Below are 19,190 nucleotides of genomic sequence, written 5' to 3' on the forward strand. Positions count from 1 at the left end.
TAAAGGCAGGTTGCTTGTTTCCACACAGCTACAGATTAATCAGTGTATTCAAGAGCAATGGAGACTTCATCAGAGAAGGTCATCATCAACAACCTGGCAGACATCATCATCATCGTCGTATATTTCCTCGTGGTCATCGGTGTCGGCATTTGGGTGAGTGCACCTGTGTTAAATCTGTGAGTGTAATAATCAGTAGGTTATAATGAGTGAATAAAATATGTCAGGGAACTGTTTGTGATTCTATCAGAATGTCCCTGTCTGTGTTGCAGTCCATGTCTCGGACCAATCGTGGGACAGTTGGAGGATATTTTCTGGCAGGGCGGACCATGACCTGGTGGCCGGTGAGTTCCATATAGAGGCGGATTTTGAGCTCATTAGAACATTTCTTTTAAAAAGTCAAGGAATCTTAACGAAATCCAGTATTGGCCAGGCTGTAGTTCATTAAAATCAGTCTGAACTTTCAGATGACAGGATTATCTTTAGGTTCATTACTTCCTTTGATGGAAGAAAGGATGAAGAGGTAAAGTTTGTCCTTTTAGAGTTTCATAAGTAACAGAGAAAAGAGAATATATGGCTCGATTTTGAAACTTTCTGATAACCATATCATGAAACTGCTTTGATAAGATGTGCTTTTTCTTTGTGTCCTTTTTAAAAAAATTCAGGTTGGTGCATCTTTGTTTGCCAGCAACATTGGTAGTGGTCATTTTGTGGGCTTGGCTGGCACCGGGGCGGCTAGCGGCATCGCTGTGGGAGGATTTGAATGGAATGTAAGTCAAGATCATATTAAATTACACATTAATCACTGCTTTGAAAGACTGAATCAATATATAATTACCTTCATAACAAGGAGATGCAGAATCTAATACATGGAAGCACAAAGTGATTGTCATTGAGAGTGATCTACAGCAGGAGAGGTCATTGTCTCACATGTCAGATGTTGTATGTTGTGTCAGGCTCTCTTCATCGTGCTGCTGCTAGGCTGGCTGTTTGTACCCGTCTACCTCACAGCTGGGGTAAGTAACTCAGACCGTATGATCATTTCAGCTCACTCTCACTGATTTCCTCTACTAACAAACAATGTGCTGTGTTAGGTGATCACGATGCCCCAGTACCTAAAGAAGAGGTTCGGAGGGACCAGAATCAGCCTCTACCTCTCTGTCATCTCCCTGTTCCTCTACATTTTCACCAAGATCTCAGTGAGCCATCCTTCAATCAGAGGAATACACTGTTTGTATTTCTTTTCCTCTTTCTTGACACTCGTTTCCGTCTCTCCAGGTGGATATGTTTTCAGGAGCCGTGTTTATCCAGCAGGCGTTAGGATGGAACATCTATGTGGCTGTCATCGCCCTGCTATTAATCACAGCCTTGTACACTGTGACAGGTATGTGAGTGAATGTTTGTTTATGTGTTGAACCTGGTCTATCATTTTATTGTATTGTTTTTAAAGGGGAACTCCAATTTTACACGTGGATCAGTTTGCTTCCACATAAGTAGCACTGAAGTTGATAACAATGATCATGTCATAGTGATGTCATCAGGGTTATCTTGGCATGAGATTCAAATTCCTAACAGAAATCCCTCGTCACAAACTTGACACGTGTATAGTTTGAAAAATGTTGAGAGATTTTAATGGAAATATGCTGTTGGTTGCATTGTGGGAAATGTAGTGTAGTGTAGTGTTTTTATGACTAATAGTCAGGATATCTCTGTCTCTGCTGTTTCGATTTTGACAATTCTCTTGCATACCTGCAAACTTCATGGAAGTGCAACACCAAATCACTGGATTATACCTTTAAGTGTGTGTGTGTGTGTGTGTGTGTGTGTGTGTGTGTGTGTGTGTGTGTGTGTGTGTGTGTGTGTGTGTGTGTGTGTGTGTGTGTGTGTGTGTGTGTGTGTGTGTGTGTGTGTGTGTGTGTGTGTGTGTGTGTGTGTGTGTGTGTGTGTGTGTGTGTGTGTGTCTCTCTCTCACCAGGTGGCCTGGCTGCTCTGATGTTCACAGACACAGTTCAGACCTTTGTCATCATCGCTGGAGCCTTCGTCCTAACTGGCTTTGGTAAGTCCAGACTGTGGATTATACTCATAAAGCTTTTTGTAGGTGGTCACTTAATATTAAATCTTCCAATATAATAGAGTATTTGATTTTTATCATCTTCTATTCAAATCTGCACACCGTTCATGTTTTTGGCTTGCGTCCATGTCCCTCACAACAGGAAAGAGTTTAACTAGGATCACTAATCATTAATTTCACTGCAGCAGCTTACAGTGTGCTGACACTGCAGAGTCACTGCGCTCTCCACCTCCAGCCGGCAAAACCCTAACCCCACCACCTGCAGCCTTACTGATTATTTTTTTCCATAAAAGGTCAAAAAACTGTATATCAGTCTAATCCTGGTGCAGATTAAAGAAGGAAGTAGACCAGATAAAAGTGGGAGGGGAACCCGCAGAGGAGGAAGGACGGCAAACCCCTTTTGTGAATTGGTGATGCGTTGAAGATATAGTGCTGACTCAGCAGCTGACTCATATCTCCAGTCAGGACTCTATTAGACAAGGGAACTCTGGACTGAGGAACTTGGTGGGAAAAACAAATGCAGTACACTCCTTCTTACATTTAACTGATGTATTACACCTAAATGTCAGAGTAGGAACATCCATACCATAATGAATCTTATGAGAATCATCATTCAAAAACACCCTCACCCAGATTAAAGAGAGCTGAATTGAATTCCATCAAATCTATGCATGGAAAGACATTTTTCTTTACTTTGCCCTTTCTGTCATTTGGTTGAACTGACCCTTTAAATGACACACATCTCTCCCTTTTCCCCTCCCTTCTAGCCTTTGCTGAAGTAGGAGGCTACAATGCTCTGCTGGAAAAATACAGCTCTGCCTTGCCAACTAACTTCTCTTCCCTGGAGCCCGAACGCTACAACATCACCCCCCAATGCTACACCCCCAGACAGGATGCCTTCAGTCTGCTGAGGGACCCCACCACAGGGGATCTTCCCTGGCCCGGGGTGCTGTTTGGGATCGCTATAGTCGGAGGCTGGTACTGGTGCACGGATCAGGTGAGTATCCCACATTCTCTAACATTTATCAGTTGAAGGGCTTAGACTGACTCGGGTCAGCCAACTACTGTCAGGCTGTGGCTGATCGACTCGAGCTACTGCAAGTCACTTTGCTGTAATGTACTTAACCGGTAATGCATCAGCATGAGTCAAGCTGATGATCTGGTGCAACTTTTCCAGCCAACCAGGATCAGAGATGACCATGACCACACAAGAAAAACTTAATTAAAACCTGGTGTTTTTCTGCACATCAGCCATACACAAGAAACACATAATAAAAACACTAATATGTTATTAAAATGACAGCTGCTAGGAGTCATTTGATTGTAATCACATTACATATCCTGCAGTTTAGCTTTGTCATCTGAATATGGAGCGTTATTTTATCAGCTGATGACAGATTGACTGTTTAGTGTTACGTGTTTGTACTGAAACTGATTTACTGTACTTGTATTTGACCCTGATAGGAACATATAAAACGAAAACTGCTGGAACCTCTTATTCAGAAACTGAATCCTAACTAGACCAGCTGCCCTGTGCTTTAAACCAGAGAAAAAGTGTCTTTGTTTCCATGTGTCCTGTGTGTTTCTCCAGGTGATAGTCCAGCGGTGCCTCGCAGCTCGTAGTCTGACCCACGTGAAGGCCGGCTGCATCCTGTGTGGCTACCTCAAACTGCTGCCAATGTTCCTCATGGTGTTCCCCGGCATGATCAGCAGGGTCCTCTACCCAGGTCTGTGGCTTACACTGGTCTCATTCCCACTAAAGGGAGGTTGATATAAACAGTGTTGACCCAACTTAAGTGACATGCATAAACCCCAGAGGGTGAAATTTTATTAAGAAAATATTTTATCAAGGGTCTGACTTGACTTTTGATTTGAAATCTGTATATTTACAGTGTGTTTGTGTGTTTCCTCCACTTGTAGATGAGGTTGGCTGTGTGGTCCCTGAAGAGTGTAAGAGGGTGTGTGGGACTGAGGTGGGCTGTTCCAATATTGCTTACCCTAAACTGGTGGTGTCAATCATGCCGAATGGTAAGAACACCTAACAACGACTGCCTCGGTACTGCATCCACGTGTCTGCTGAGAGATTATACCTTACACCTCTCATCCCTTCCCACCCATTCCACCAACACCCCACCTCTCTTCCCTGCCGTCTCTCTCTGCAGGTTTGCGAGGTCTGATGCTGGCTGTGATGCTGGCAGCTCTCATGTCCTCTCTGGCCTCCATCTTTAACAGCAGCAGCACCCTCTTCACCATGGACATCTGGACTCGCATCAGGCCGCAGGCCAATGAGAGTGAGCTCATTATCGTAGGCAGGTAAACAGGCGCTGTTGGGGTAAACAAATGCTGCATTAGACTTCTAAGCATTTCAAATTGTTGTAATTCTCTAACTTTCTTCTACTTGTGGTAGCCTGTTACAGACTGTTAACTTCTATTCCTAGTGTGGCTGTAATATGAATCAGCAGCATCTCATGGGGCTTCTGTTCTGACAGCTCCTTAATATATGTGTCGAAGTCTTCTCATGAGGCCATGATGTTGCTACATGCATAGATGACAGCTTGAGGTTGCAAAATCGCTGCATCAGATACTTTGTACCATTTAAATATTTCAAAATGTGAGCACTCCATTCTAGAGTTGTAATGACTAGATAACTCATCGACTTATTTGATTCATTGTTTGTTTTCAAGAAAAATGCCAAACATTCTGTCGTTCCAGCTTCACAAATATGAGGATTTGCTGTTTTTCTCTTTTCTCTATTCATATTATTGTAAACATTTTATTCACTATTTTTTTGCATTTAATAAACTAAATGATCAACAAATTAAGAGACTAATGCACAGATTTGTTAGTAGACATCCCGTAGGCAAAATCTTTAGAGATGAAGTGTTTGCCAGTAAAATGACACTTAGATTTTGTTAAATGTCTTCTTTAATACCTGGGATACTCACAATACCAGTCCTTTTGCAACTGTTAATAATATAATGGTTAGGGTTACTGCATCCCGGCTTCCCTTAGTCAACAAATGCAATCCAACTATAAATCGAATTTGTAATTGAGGCTGTAATTGAGGCTGTGCACGCTTTAATTCCATGAAATTGTGTTGCTATTAGTTAATATGGATAGGTTTGGATTCATCTCGTATATTTCCTTTTCTTCTTTGCATCCTTTTCGTCTTCCTCTCCCCTTCTCAGAGTTTGGGTGCTGTGCATCGTCGCCATCAGTATCTGCTGGATCCCAGTTGTCCAGGCGGCCCAGAGTGGTCAGCTGTTTGATTACATCCAGTCAGTCTCCAGCTACCTGGCTCCCCCCATCGCCTCGGTCTTCCTCTTGGCTGTGTTTGTCAAGCGGGTGAACGAAACGGTGAGATTGAGCATTAGCATAGATAGTAATATATATTTAAATTATCTTGTCACATTCAAATGAATTAAACACAGAGTGAAATCCTATCCATACATTCAGGGTGCTTTCTGGGGCCTGATAGGGGGCCTTATGATGGGTCTGTGTCGGATGTTGCCAGAGTTCTGGTTCGGTACTGGCAGCTGTATTTTCCCCTCTGACTGTCCTTTCTTGGTGTGTGGGATCCACTATCTACACTTTGCGATCATACTCTTCTTCTGTACGTCAGTGCTGGTACTGCTGGTCAGCTACTGCACCGAGCCCATAGAGGATCAACACGTAAGTGATTTTTTTTTTACGCTAAGACCCAACACCCAAATATTTACTGTAAAAAGGTCCCTCATTCATCAAGACTCCCTGACCTGAAAACAGTGAAGAATCTGCTGCGCTGGCATTTACTTGGATGTTTCAAATGCAATCAGTTTCCAGTCCGATGAAGTTCTGAGCTCTCTCTCTCTTTTCCTTTGCAGCTCCATCGTCTGGTGTTTAGCTTGCGTCATTCCAAAGAAGAGAGGAAGGATTTGGACTGGGAACAAGAGGAGAAAGCAAGGAAAGCCCAGAGAGAGGCTGCTGAGAGGAAGAGAAAGAAAAACAGTAACGATGCAGGTATAAACAAGACACACAAACGAATCAAACATTCAATTGACATCAAGTACTCACACATTTCTCTCCCTCTCAGCGACCGAAGAGCAAGAAAAATCTGGTATCTGCCACAAGATTGGCCGGTTCTGTGGCGGGGGCAACTCCCAGGCCCCCGAGGAAGAAGAGCCTGAGCAGACAGAGCAGCTTCCCGACATCAGCGAGAAGCCTTTGTGGAAGTACACCGTGGATGCCAACGCTCTCATCATGATGGCTGTAGCAGTATATATGTGGGGTTACTATGCTTAACAGTCTTATCTGGAAGTGGATTTGTTTCAATTTGAGTTGTAAAAAGTGATTCATCACTTTGTGTGATAGATAAACACACCAGTGCTGTCATCTGTTGGAAATGACCCATCACTACACTTAAAAGTAATTTTGATGTTTTCAGTCACAAAAGGGTTAAATAAGCATTATTACACACTACCAAGTCTCACATTTTTTCTGTAGAGCACAATAGGCGGTGCTCAGTCACCACCATTTGTCCAGTTTTGAAGAGCGTGTGTAATGCAGAGTGTGAGAATGTGTTTTTATCAGGTTAGAATGCCATTACTGTATTCTGTTACACGTTGATTAAATCACCAGTCAATCTTTCCCCTGCTTCCAGCACTCACACAGGTGTGAGAAGAACAAATTTGAATCTTTGGAGATATGAATCCTGAAAGCCGGGATAAATGTTAACTCAATAAAGCATGACGTAACCTGACGATTTGTTTTTATTATAAAACTTTGGCTTTAAAGAAGACTTTACATAACTCACCTTCATGCACAATTCATCACTTTATGTAAAAACAGTAAAGATCAATGAATGTCAAACATTTATACGTACACCTTTATGCATTTCTTGTTTTCCCAACGTACTTTCTTAAGTATTGCCAGTCTCATTGTATGTTAGGGCGACTTAAATCAGGTCTGACAGGATGTGATAAGCTTTAATCAGACACTGTGTAGACAAATGATTTAATTAATCATAGACCACACAGACCAGGTAGTGATTCAGATTTCCAGTTTTAATCATCACTTCTTTTATTTAAGCAGATATTTCCCATTAGCATTGTACATGTCTGGAACCTACAGAGTTCTCCCGTGACTACCCGACATCTTCCCACCTCCATGCAGAGTTTCAGCATCATTCATCACATCAGGGTTTTCTTTTTTAAATGTCCAGTCTGTCAGCTTGCAGAGGGAGAGGGGGGAGGGGGGGTGTAAAAGCAGGGGAGAGAAAGAGGTTTTTCCAAGACTGAAGAGTCAGAGCCGTCATCAGGCACTGTTCATCTATCACTCCCACTCAAAGAGTTATGGGTGGATCCAGTAAAGCTGGATGGAGTCAGCGTCTTAAAATCTAGCCACTTACAGGGTCCTGTGCAGCTCCCAATACTCTTGATCACTTGTGAGGTATCTGACGCCTCAATCTCCTGCAGGGGGGGGGGGTAGAGGAGGGGTGGAAAGAGGTAGGGGGCTTTTAAGGCTGGAAGCTGGTGTAAAGAGTTTCCGCAGTCTGTGGTAGTTGGTTTCACCCGCTTCGAAGCATGAAGAACGGCTTTGGCGAACACTGCCCTCTGCCGAATCGTAGGACGGAGGGGGGAAGGGAGGAGGAAAGGAAGAGAGCTGGAGCTTTAAGCAAAGATGAAGTTTAAAAAAACAAAAAAACAATCTTTGCAGGTTGAGTAGAGGGGGGGGGGGTAGACTGATACAGGGAGAGTCCTCAAAAATAAAAGCAAATATAACAGCAAACATTCTCTGACACACACACCAATAAAACAGCCAAAACAAAAAAACAAACACAAAATGGCAAACAAGCAAGTCAATCAAACCATACAAAGTGACATCAGGCCTTTCCAAAGTGACATCAAGTTTCTCTTTTTAATCCCATTCAATCCCACTGGTCTTAATTTATTAGAGTTCATCTCCCATAATTCTCTGTAAACCAGAAAGTACTCAGTGGCTCCTCTTTATGGCTGGTCAACAAGGTTAGGGTCCACTCTGAAAACAATGACATGAACAGGTCTCAGTATGGTGAGACTGTGCCTGTCATTAACCAATTGTATGGCTATTTCAGAAATAACATCAGTGACACAGGCAATGATTTCAGCAGCATTATCAGGGAACTGATCAACATGGTACAACGGTACAGCACATTCAGAGAAATAGAAACGCATGGTGCAGGACAGGTACAAATGGCTTTCTACAACGGAAAATCAAGTTTGCTTTATACAATCACATTTCTAGAGCGACGCTGAACATTCCACCACTGAAAAATTTGACATCTGTTGGATTCGGTAAAGCTCATTCCTTGAAGCACCATTGTACAGCTAACATAGAAGTTTGTGATAGAACACAGAACATAGAACAAGTATTTGGGAACGGGAAGCAGGCTCGAGGGCGTTACATTTCTATGCGTCACTTCATGAATGCTAATCTCAATCAAATACACTGCAAAGTTTTCACATGAATTACCTAACAACCATGTACGGAGTTGGACAGAAACCCGAATGAGTAAGAGGCAGAAAGAAGGCTGACTGACAGCAGCAGGAGGGGACCCCAACCCTGGTATGCAAACTTTTAAAAGGTGCCACTCTGGAGCACAGTGGGAGGAGAGAGGGATTCTGCAGGGCTTAAAAAAAAAAAGGCAAGGAGAGTGACACACCTCTCTTCCTTCTTTACCTCTCAACCTCCCTCCAACGAGGGCAACTATGAGAAAGGAGTGCTGGAAAAAAGAAAAAAAAACAGTCCTGGAGTGCTGATTCCTTCTCATACTCCTCTTTATTATGTTCAACCACTGAGTTGAGAAGAGAGGGAATAGGGAAGTACACAGGAGGAAATGAGAGTTGGTATGTGAGGTGTACTCTTTCCTCTCTACCTGGCCTCCTCCCTCCTGTCCTCCCTCCTGGTGCGGATGGGCTGAGAGCCATCAGCAGGCTGTTGGACCCAATTGTTATCGTGGAGCCCAACACGGCAGCCTGGTGTGTCTTTGTCTGTGCGCCGGCAACACATCCAGTAGGAACGTCCATAAGGCAGGTCATGGTGGTAAGGTTTGGGGTGCCAACGGCACAGGGAAACATCCCCGCGCTCATATTGCCGCTTACACTGCTTGCAGGGGTCGTCCCTGTAGAGAGGGTCTTGATTCCAGCGTGAGTCCACTGCCCGCACCCCATAAGTCTCTATCAACACCTTGAAGTAGTGGCAGGTGCACTTGAGGGCTGCCAGGGATCGTGTGGGCAGGTAACTGAAGATGTTCACCATGATGTGGTCGGGGAGCAGCAGCATGTACTGGCGTGGTTCAAGGAGGCGCTGAATCTGAAAGCGGATCTCCAGGAAGTCATGGGACACGTGGCGGTAGAGGCGACACAATGAAGGGTCTGAGCAGTCCTCCCCAACGTTGGCCAGGGGAGAGTCTGGTCGAGTTGTCCGCTCCCCTGAGCCCACTGCCACCCCTGCCCCAGGGCCGTTGTTGTTGGCACAGTCCAAAGAGCACATTCCTGACCCACTGCCAGTGCCCGTTCCTTTTACATCCTCCTCTGCACCCCGAGGGGGCTGAAGGAAGAAAAGCTGTCCAGGAGGAGGATCATCTGATGAAGGGTCAGTGGAGCTGCCCACACCCCCACCACCTCCTCCCCCACTAGGCATAGCAAAACACACCGTCTCCTCTTGCACATTCTCTGTACTGTCCTTGCCATAAAATACACATTGGTCCACAGCACCCGTCACCACCACCTCCACATGAAAGCCGGTGACTCGCTCCCTCCCCACACCAACAGCTTTCTTCTCCCCAGAGGAGAGCTCCTGGGTTGGGTCCGGGCTGCCACAAGCCTGCCTGTCTGGGTGGTGGTCTCCTTCCGATTTGGGGGCAGCTGTTGTGGCAGCAAGCAGCAGACTACTAGGGTCTCTTGAGGAGGGACTGACGAGCTGGTAGAGGTCACAGGTGATTTTCTCTTTGGACCTGGCTGCTGCCTGATTACCCCCACCACCACAGCTCATAAACATACAGCGGGACCTGCCAGCTGGCTCCAGCTGAGACCGTGGGTCCAAGTTTGACACTCTGAAAGCTATCCTCACCTCACCGTGACTGTGGCTGGGGGGTGGAGGAGGCGTTACAATGCCAGACTCCCCTCCTTTCCTACGCTCCCTTTCGCCGTCTTGATTAGAAAAGTCTATTCCAGGACTAGCGCCCAGATGCAGCCGATTTTCCAGATTCTGGGACTCGAAGTGTGCGATGGCTTGAGCGACCCTACATGACTCCTGCTGCTCCTCCAGCTCCTGGTCAGTCTGGATGGGAGATGATGACTCTTTGGCCTCTTTGGAGGGTTGGCCGTTTGAACTCTCAGAAACAAACACGATAGGAGTGGGGTCTGATACTGTGCCTCGGAGAAGAGTGTGCTGGTGAGGAGTGAGGCCCTGGTCATGAGTGGTAGTAGGGGGCTGGTGGTGGTTCCCGTGGACAGCCACGATCCCCTGGAGGGCCATGGCTGTCCTTTGCTCAACCAAGGCAACCATTTCTGCCACGGACAGCAGGTCTGTCTCATTCACCCCTCCTAGTGACAGCTCATCGGGGCTTGGGGGTGCATTGGGTACCAGGGAGGACTCGTGGCCAAGCTGCGGCTCTGACGATTGGGATCGAGTTGGAGGATCGTAGGATGAGCATCGTCTCCGTCTTTTGGCTTTGCTGCAGTCAGTTGCCCAGTTACCTTTAACCTGTGGAGAAAAACAATCATATTTAATTGAAAAATAACTAACTGGAACTAATTTGCCCAACAAAAGCAGCAACTCCCTGCTGCACCTTACCTTCATGGCGCTGGGTCTGGGCTGGCCTGCTCCACTGAACTGGTGTGCCACGAAGAAAGCAATCTTCTCCTTGGTGTTTCCTGGTTTAATGACGTACCAGGTGTCTAACAGCACCCGGCCATCTTCCATCTGAGACCCAGAAGAGGGTGGTGATGGAGGGGCTGAGGAGGATGGAGGGGCCTGGCTCTGTGACAAAGAGCTGGAGACAAGCTCGGGTTCAGGTGGAGTGTTCTCCGAGCCCACATCCTCCTCCTCTTCTCCATTCTGTTCCTGCACCCCCACGATCATCCCTCCATCTTCGGTTCCATCCACTGTCCTTCTGGCACCTGGAGAGGGCTCCGCCTTGCAGAGGGATGGGGACCCTGCCCCACCGCCCCCTCCGCCGCTGCCCCCTGAGCCTGGGCTCCTCGCTTTGTTCTGGGAGTAGGTGCCAAAGGGGCGCGGGCACCACAGACGGATGTGGGAGAAGGTGTCTCGGTCCATCAGGATGCGGGCCACCGGGGCATATCGGCACCTACGCTGGCCAGCAAATACCCAGGGATAGAGCTCTCATCGTGGGCTCCCTGTCCCAGTGCCAACTTGATGGGCACTGTCTGCCACCAAGCTTACCAGCAACACTGGGCATACAACCTGCACCAACAGGAAAGTGGGAGATAAAGGAAAGGGTGGAGGACAGGCAAAGAGGGATGGGAATGAGAGAAAAGAGAATGACAGTGCGGTCATTAAAAAACAGTTCATATCTCAGGAGCAACAAAACTCATCAGTGCTGGGATCAGTTCAGTTAATCAATGACCAATTGAGGTTGTGCTGAATATTTGCCTCGAGGTACAATTCAAACTGGGTATTTTCCAACATGCTCTTACACCAGCAGCTCAGTCGCTGGTCTACAAAGAACACAACTATCATCATGACACTATCTGAACTGATCGCAACTGGCATTGCCTCTAACTTTGGTGAAACTTCATTTGCGTTTACGTTTGCTACTGTGCGCTAAGATCATCTCGCCCGTCTCGGAGCCTTGAAATCAAATTAAAGGGATTCCATTTCAGGTCTGGTGTCTGTGGCCTGCAGATGAAAGGGATGAAAAGATGCAACACAAAAGCTCCAAATGGACTCTCCTCTCTTCCTCTCTCTTCCTCTCTTCCTCTCTCTCTCTCTCTCTCTCTTTCTCCCCCTCTGCTCCTCTCCTGCATCTCAGTGCTTCAAAGGGGACTTGCTTAATAGGAGGCAACACAGGGAGGAGCATGCAGGCATATGCTGGACCTATTTTTAGCAAACAACAGGAGGGGGTAGGGTAGTAGTGAAACTGCTGTAGCTGTCCTCACCCCTTTTCCTCTATGCCAAAGAGCCTATGCTACAGGCTTGGGAGGGGTGGGGGTGCCTTTAGTCCACCCAGCATGCTTTGCTTCTACTGCTATGCCAGCTGTAAGGACTGCCAGGAACGTGCTGGCACGCTTAAGGAGAGACACAAGTGGCAATGGAGCAACACGTTTGGCTCACTGCTGCTGCTGCTCGAGGCCTCCTCTGCAGCAGAGAACAGCCTGAACCCAGAGTTTCGGCTCGTCCGTCAGTCCTGAGCTGCTCCCTTTGAGTTTACACTTCATATATTAAATCTTTAAACTGTATTAAAAGGGTTACGCTGGCTACAAGTTTTTCTTTTTAAATTGTGATTTCAAACTGTGCAATTTAACACTTCAAGATCCCTACAGCCATGTTTTAAAACATCTAAATTACCTTGTGAAAAACTCAGATGTTTAACTGCTGGACAGATGTGCATGCGCGTTGGAGGCTCCATGTTTCTCCTTTGCACTCGTTTAAATTGCAAAGCTGATAAAAATGCTACTTAAGTCACATCTTAAATTCAGATTTTACTGGAGCAAAGAGACATTTTCCTCTGTCAGCATATAAAGGTGCAAACAGTCTTCTAGTGTCAAACTCATCCATCATTCAGTGAAGCTCAAACCAATCTATCCAAATGAAGTAACAATTAAAAAGACAGTTTTACAGAAGTGGGACAAACAGACTTAAACTACACATCAATATTATAGATTAGCAGGTCCAGACAAACATCATTGACTATACTGTGATATAAATTAGATTAATGATGATATATTCATCCTCACTCACCAGCAAATATACTAAGTCCTGATTACACCAGTTGTAGATACAAACACCAGGATTGACCTCTCACTCCAGTCTTCAAGTAGTTCAATGAAACCTCTTGATCTCTTTTGCATGCTATCTATCATTAACTAGAGCTACAACATCCGATTGATTGATTAGCTAGTCAGAAATTCATTCATCAACTATTTTAATAAATAATTAGTTTAACTTCTCTATCTTAACTCAAATGTGAAGATTTTCTGCTTTTCTCTACTTTATATCATTGTACACTGGATCGTTTTCAGTTTTGGACTTTTAAACTATGACAACATTGTATAGACCAAATAATTGATTATCCAGCAGATCAAACAATAATGAAAAGAATAGTTAGCGGCAGCTCCATTATCAACTTGAGCATCTGATCACATGAACCACAACATCCAGAGGAAACAGATCACATGATAAAAGTGAGCACTCAAACACAAATTCAATAGCAATACTGATAAAATGGTTTAAACTACATATATATTGAGTGCTTTCACCAGTCCATACACTAAAATGACAACAATTCAATCCTATCATCTTTCTGTCTGATCAGTGTCAGTGAGACTTTCAGTAGGTTTGATTAGCTTGTTAGCGAGTGCTACATTAACAGCATGGTTGTTTTTAGAGAGTGGCAGCAACTTGACAGGTGATGAACACGTCATGGAATTTTCAAAGAAATGCATTTGACGAGCATCTGAGTTTTTAAAAAATGTTTTTATAAATGGCGGTTACTGTGCCGGTTTTGCTCATTTGTGCAGTAAGAAAAGAAAAAAAAACACACACACACAAAAGCACAGCAGCTCTGGTGGCGCTTTGTGCATTTGGACTAATGGAACAGCTCAGAGAGGTGCAAAAAGCAAACACCGCCCACACAGTGTGCTGGACCAATTCAAATGCTTCCTCTATAATCACACAGCAACAACCCGGCTAAGAGCAGGCAGATTACTGTTGTGAGAGGGAAAAAAAAAAAAGATAGTCAACCTATTTTACAGCCCTTTTTCTCCATGACCCCTCATGACTGTCTCTCTTTAACCACTTTTATTCTCAACCTCCTTTCCATCAAACCCTCTTTTCCCTCCCTTTCACTACATCAATCCACCGCTCATAACACACTGGATGGACTCATAAGAGTGGCCAGGAGAGAGCCGGTATGTCCACTGCAATGCACAATAAAACACACACACACACACACCAGGAGTATCAGCCCCACGACCACAATCTTTAGCTCTCAGTTTCTTGTGAACAGAGTTTAATATAGAAACAGGTAAGCCATGTTCATACTCGGGCAGATCAATCTAAAAACACTTACTGTATACATGTAAAAATGACACGTACAGTGTTTTTGACTGTCCTGAAACAACCACTGACACACAAAAATAAGATAAAAACATCTAAATCCCTTCCTTCTCTTCCTTTGTGGGTTGGCAAACAAAATTGTGTCATGCAGCCAACATTTGGCACAGAGCAGGATGGACAGTCAGGTTACTCCTGTTGATCTCAGCAGGTTAAAACTCAGATTGATCACTTATATTGTGTTTCAGTGCAGCTTAACACACAATTTAACATTTTTCATAGCCTATTTTTTGTTTTTGTTGTCAGATGAGTGAACCAAGTATACAATAGTGTGTAAATGCCTCTAGTTAACCAAAGCAAACAGTGATGTTTATGTTGGTTGGCGTATAAAGATCGATAACAGCATTGTGCGATCAGCTTAACTGCTATTCAAAATGAGAGATTACAGAGTGTCTTAAAATGACTGCTACACACCCAAGCTTGTCTGTGCATGTTTGCATCACTGTTTTGGAAAAGCTTTGTTCCCTCTGTCCACATCCCACTCTGGAGAGCACCTCCCAAAAGCTACATTTCCACGGTGAGAAAAAGTCAGGCTTAAGGCCGATTCATGGAAGGTCGCTCGACAGAAATTATTACAGAAATGATCAAAAGTGTTGATCAACCTAACATGCATCAACCTTTACTGTGACCTTAATAAAATATTTAACCATAGGTCAGACAGCTGCTGTAAATGTCGGAGAAACTTGTTTTGAGTTGAATTTAATATTAAAATTAGGCCTATAAAAACTGAACCACTGACCAGATACTCAGACATTCAAATGCTTGTAAAATATGTCTTTCTAAAACACACAAACTACGGTGGGTGATTTGTGGCAGTAATTGATACAGCTACATTAAAAACAGGATTGAGAGCAGCAAAAACCAGTGACACAGAAACACCAGCAACCTGAAATAAGATGATGCACTAACCACACTTACCACAGCCTGTCAGGTCACAGCTTCACCTGCTCACAGGTGATTTCTGCAGTGTATTGTGGTTGTTTTTATTTGTAAAATGTAGTTGACATTTAAATGCTTACGTGTTACTAGACATGTAACTAACTTTGTAGTGTGAGCCATCTTCCATGTGTGCTGTATCACACTGCAGCTCTTCATTTTTCTATAAAGATATTTATTCTGTTTACTTGATTTTACTCATGCATACACTGAAAAAAAGATTTAATCATTTGTTTTGAAATGTTCTACCTAATATGTGTGAAATGTTGTGCTGTTTGGTGTGTTTGTCATATTCTACCATAAAGACCAGTTTAATATCACCGCTAACCATCAGGTTTTTTTTTCTTTTACTCAGGAGCAAAACATTTGGGATAACATTTTTGCCCATATCGTCTAGAAGCTACTTTAACTTTTTTCTTTTCATTTGTAGCAGTTCAGGCAAATGAAAGCTTGCATTTGGTTTTAAGCTTTCTGCATCAACCTAATCCTTCAAATCCTGTCCGAGCACAGAAGCAGCCAGCAACATCACAGCAACACTACAGTGCCGGGGACAGCACCCATAGGTACCCAAACTGTTTGACAAATTACTACGGTAAAAGTCAAACGATAATAATGACTTTCTGTACACATTACTTCACTAATAACATGAACACACAACTATGCATTTCTACATGTAGACAGCAGGAAGGACATCAACTTGGATGACTCTCACAACTGTACCACACTATGCAGGGACTGTCAACCACTGCATGGAGACGACCCTGCATGTTTCCCATAGAAAAGCTTAGGGAAGCTGCTGTGAACTGCTCTTTATCAAGAGGCAGGATATTTGAGGTCAAAAATAAAAGTCACTTCTCATCCTTTAAATCTCATCTCTTGTAAAAACAGAAACATTTTGTTTTAAAACTCATCTGATTATATATCAAATCTGCACTTCTCTGAGCAGCATCTTCTTCAGTACATTCTGGTGCAACCAGCTATTATGAGCTCATTACTGCCCTCGGAGGGCAGAAAACACCCACTGGTACTTGATGGTTTGTGAGAACCACAGTTGTAGTAGGGTTTTTTTCTCCCCGGTCACAGGGGGCAACAATGAGCCCACCCCACACATGAAAAAATTGCTTGATTGACCGATTTATTGATTGATGCAAAATCTGAAGGGTTAACTGTATTTTCCAGGTTTAAGAGAGAACATACTTCAAAGATGGAGTTTAAATGGTTGGTTTGGCAACTGTACGTCTTGTTAACTTCTCCATCTCTGATGAAGAGCAGTTCTTCTATGGGAAGCATCCAGGACGGCCTCCATGCAGTGGGTGAAGGGATGCTAGCAGGGATGGTGCGACTGACGCATTAACAACAGAAGATATACTGAACAGGCCGAATCATACAATAGATGAGTCTGTCTGAAATGAAAGGACAGCAATGTGAACTGGACCAGACACAGCACTTCTGCTATTTGGATGATTCTGATGAAGTGTTTTTCCAACATTGCGAAACACGTTGTTTTAGGTGCACAGATGACTCCTCGCTGTTCAGTCAGCCTGTGAATTACTGCTGCAGTCATAATGTGGAAATCCACACAGTATTGACTACACAGCTACACCCAAACACATGCTGACAACGTACTGATCTGTTTACAAATGACTCTCCTGGTGTTTGCATGGTGTGAGATTGATAGGTTTCTCTCATTGCATTAAAACTGAATTTTGCTGGACTTGGTCCTTTCTCTGTACGAATCAAGAGCAGGTTGGCATACATTCTGACCATGATAATGATTTAATTACAGTAGGTGTGTGGAGTTTACAACACATAGTGTACCACATCCCATATTAAATACTAATTTGAAATTTAACAGGTCTGATTATCAGTTGATGCATTCATTTTAAAAAGCTTGTGACTTCTTTCACAACTATCAGCACATGGGTCTAAATTAGCCCTTCACTCATGGTGAGGTAGGGCACAGAGCACAGTGCAGACACTTGGTGCAGAGGCTCTCTACCTCCCTTGCTCGCATGTGTCGCTTCAGGCTACGTCACATACAGCTGTTATCTCATTGGTAGTGCTTTGAAAGGTCAGCGGAAACTGAGGTCAAAGTTGAAATAATTTGAACTTTGGGCACAGCGCTCTGTAGCAAATATTGAGCTGTGTATCACACCAAGAGTATGGCTTCTGCCTGGTTGAGTGCCACCGTTCTCCCCAAAGGACACAACAGCACAGGCAGCGCGGAGCAGTTTTACTGCTGATCATGTGCTGGCACCTTAAGGCTGCATTGCAAAAAAAAAAACAAAAAAAACCTCAGCCTGATAAATGCAGAACAGTGTCACTCCAACTCAGCCTCCTCATACTACACTCCAGCTCTCCCGCACTCTTTTTCGCAGCATGTCAAGCCAGCCGGCCAAAAGCTGACGAATGATAATACCGAAGCATGCCAAAAAGTCTTAGCTCAATCTCACTCTCTCCATGTGAGCCTGGGAAGACAATGCAACAGAAGCCCAGCCAGCAGGCCAGCTTTGCTGCAAACTGTCAACAAAACAAAAGGGCTGAGTGCATCACTCTAGCAGTCTGCCCAGGAACATTACACCCACGGCAGCCCTTCTGTTGGGACACCTACGAAGAGAGGCTGGCTGGCCTGCAGGACAAGGTAGACTTTGATGCAAGCTTTGACACCACAGTCACAAAGGCCACTGTTTCAAAATGTTATCCAACTTGAACATCTGACAGAGGGAGGGCAAATCATGCTTCCTCTAACAATACAATGTCAAACACTACTCCATGCAAGATTTTTGTGTTTTTGTTTAATTTTATAGCAATGACAACATGACACTCTAATATGCTACAATACCATCAACTGATTCACTCCAGACTTGTTTATCTTAGCTCATATATTTGGACGTTTCTCCTTACAGCAAACTGAGTTATGCCATGCAGTATGTTTGTTTATTCATAACATGTGTAATATCAAAACAGCCAATGCAGCACTATAATAAGCCTCCCTCAGTACAGGGTACTTACTGAAATACAAATGTGTTGGAGTAAAACTGAGGCCTGCAGGTCACATTACCATTAGTTTTTGCTGGTCCTGTTTTGGACCGTATAACCCTAAAAAAACTAGCTGCAATCAAGTTATGCCAACTTCTCCACTGACAACCAGTAAGTGTGGTGTCACCAAAACGCTCATTAATAACAGCTATAATATTCATCTGATTGGTCATTTGATGTGTGGCAAATCACCTTTACACGTCTTGAACCAACCAGTAGCTGGTTTTACTAACTAGCAAACAGTTGCTCACACACCGTCGCAATGAAAGCTCTGTGCCTAGAAGGACCTAGCATATATTTCCAGTAAATTTGGTTCATATTTAACATTAACTACGTTTCAAGGAACTTAAATACTCTGGTTAACTCACAGGTAGTTAACCCATGGTAAATAGACCCGTCGTTAGCTAAAGCTAACAAGGTAAAAAAACAAAAACACCTCAATGTTATATTTTGCTAGGCTAACGTTACTTACCTTAGCAGTGTTAATCTCCACAGACAACCTTACTGACTTGTAAAACTGTCGATGACAAGTGTTTTCCTCGCTGTATTTCGCTTGTTTGTCTGGTGAAATGCAGGTGACACGAGTTAACTATCCGTGTCCACGTAGCTAAGCTAAGCTCGCTCGCTGGCTGGCTACCGTCGACATTAGCCAGCAGCTACTTGTATCATCAGCCTTGTTTAGTGGCTGCTGTCGAGGATTCGTGTGTATCTGTCAGCTGTCTCAACACAGTCTAGATGACTGTACGCCTTGTTAGGACTCTCGGCAGCCCCCGTAACACAAGCTTTTACGGTATGTTCTCGGGGATACCAAAATAATCAGTGTCAAAACGGC

At 44.2% G+C, this 19,190-nt stretch overlaps 2 protein-coding genes across 8 annotated transcripts; one reads left to right on the forward strand and one right to left on the reverse strand.

The window, feature by feature from the left end:
• The first annotated feature begins 57 nt into the window (after nt 1–57).
• On the forward strand, nt 58–6,723 carry slc5a2 (solute carrier family 5 member 2). 7 transcript variants are annotated; one of them, XM_062418694.1, is made up of 15 exons: nt 58–153; nt 270–341; nt 663–767; nt 954–1,013; nt 1,092–1,196; nt 1,276–1,381; nt 1,973–2,053; nt 2,836–3,065; nt 3,660–3,795; nt 3,989–4,096; nt 4,231–4,381; nt 5,257–5,425; nt 5,525–5,740; nt 5,932–6,067; nt 6,141–6,723. In XM_062418694.1, exons 1-15 carry the CDS (start codon nt 58–60, stop codon nt 6,347–6,349), a joined length of 1,980 nt encoding a protein of 659 aa, XP_062274678.1. In that variant the 3' UTR covers nt 6,350–6,723. The 7 variants fall into 7 exon arrangements, with proteins under 7 accessions (XP_062274678.1, XP_062274679.1, XP_062274684.1 ...); XM_062418695.1 differs by lacking the exon at nt 58–153 and having other exon boundaries at nt 5,932–6,055; nt 6,156–6,723; XM_062418700.1 differs by lacking the exon at nt 58–153 and having other exon boundaries at nt 5,932–6,030; nt 6,152–6,723.
• Nucleotides 6,724–7,103: 380 nt separating this feature from the next.
• On the reverse strand, nt 7,104–19,190 carry fbxo46 (F-box protein 46). Its single transcript, XM_062419579.1, has 3 exons — nt 18,831–19,190; nt 10,883–11,512; nt 7,104–10,792 (listed from the first exon to the last, which is right to left on the reverse strand). The coding sequence occupies exons 2-3, from the start codon at nt 11,363–11,365 to the stop codon at nt 8,957–8,959; spliced, it is 2,319 nt and encodes a 772-aa protein (XP_062275563.1). The 5' UTR covers nt 11,366–11,512; nt 18,831–19,190; the 3' UTR covers nt 7,104–8,956.

Source organism: Scomber scombrus, chromosome 5 (genome assembly GCF_963691925.1).
Source record: "Scomber scombrus chromosome 5, fScoSco1.1, whole genome shotgun sequence".
In the NCBI taxonomy this organism is placed as follows: domain Eukaryota; kingdom Metazoa; phylum Chordata; class Actinopteri; order Scombriformes; family Scombridae; genus Scomber; species Scomber scombrus.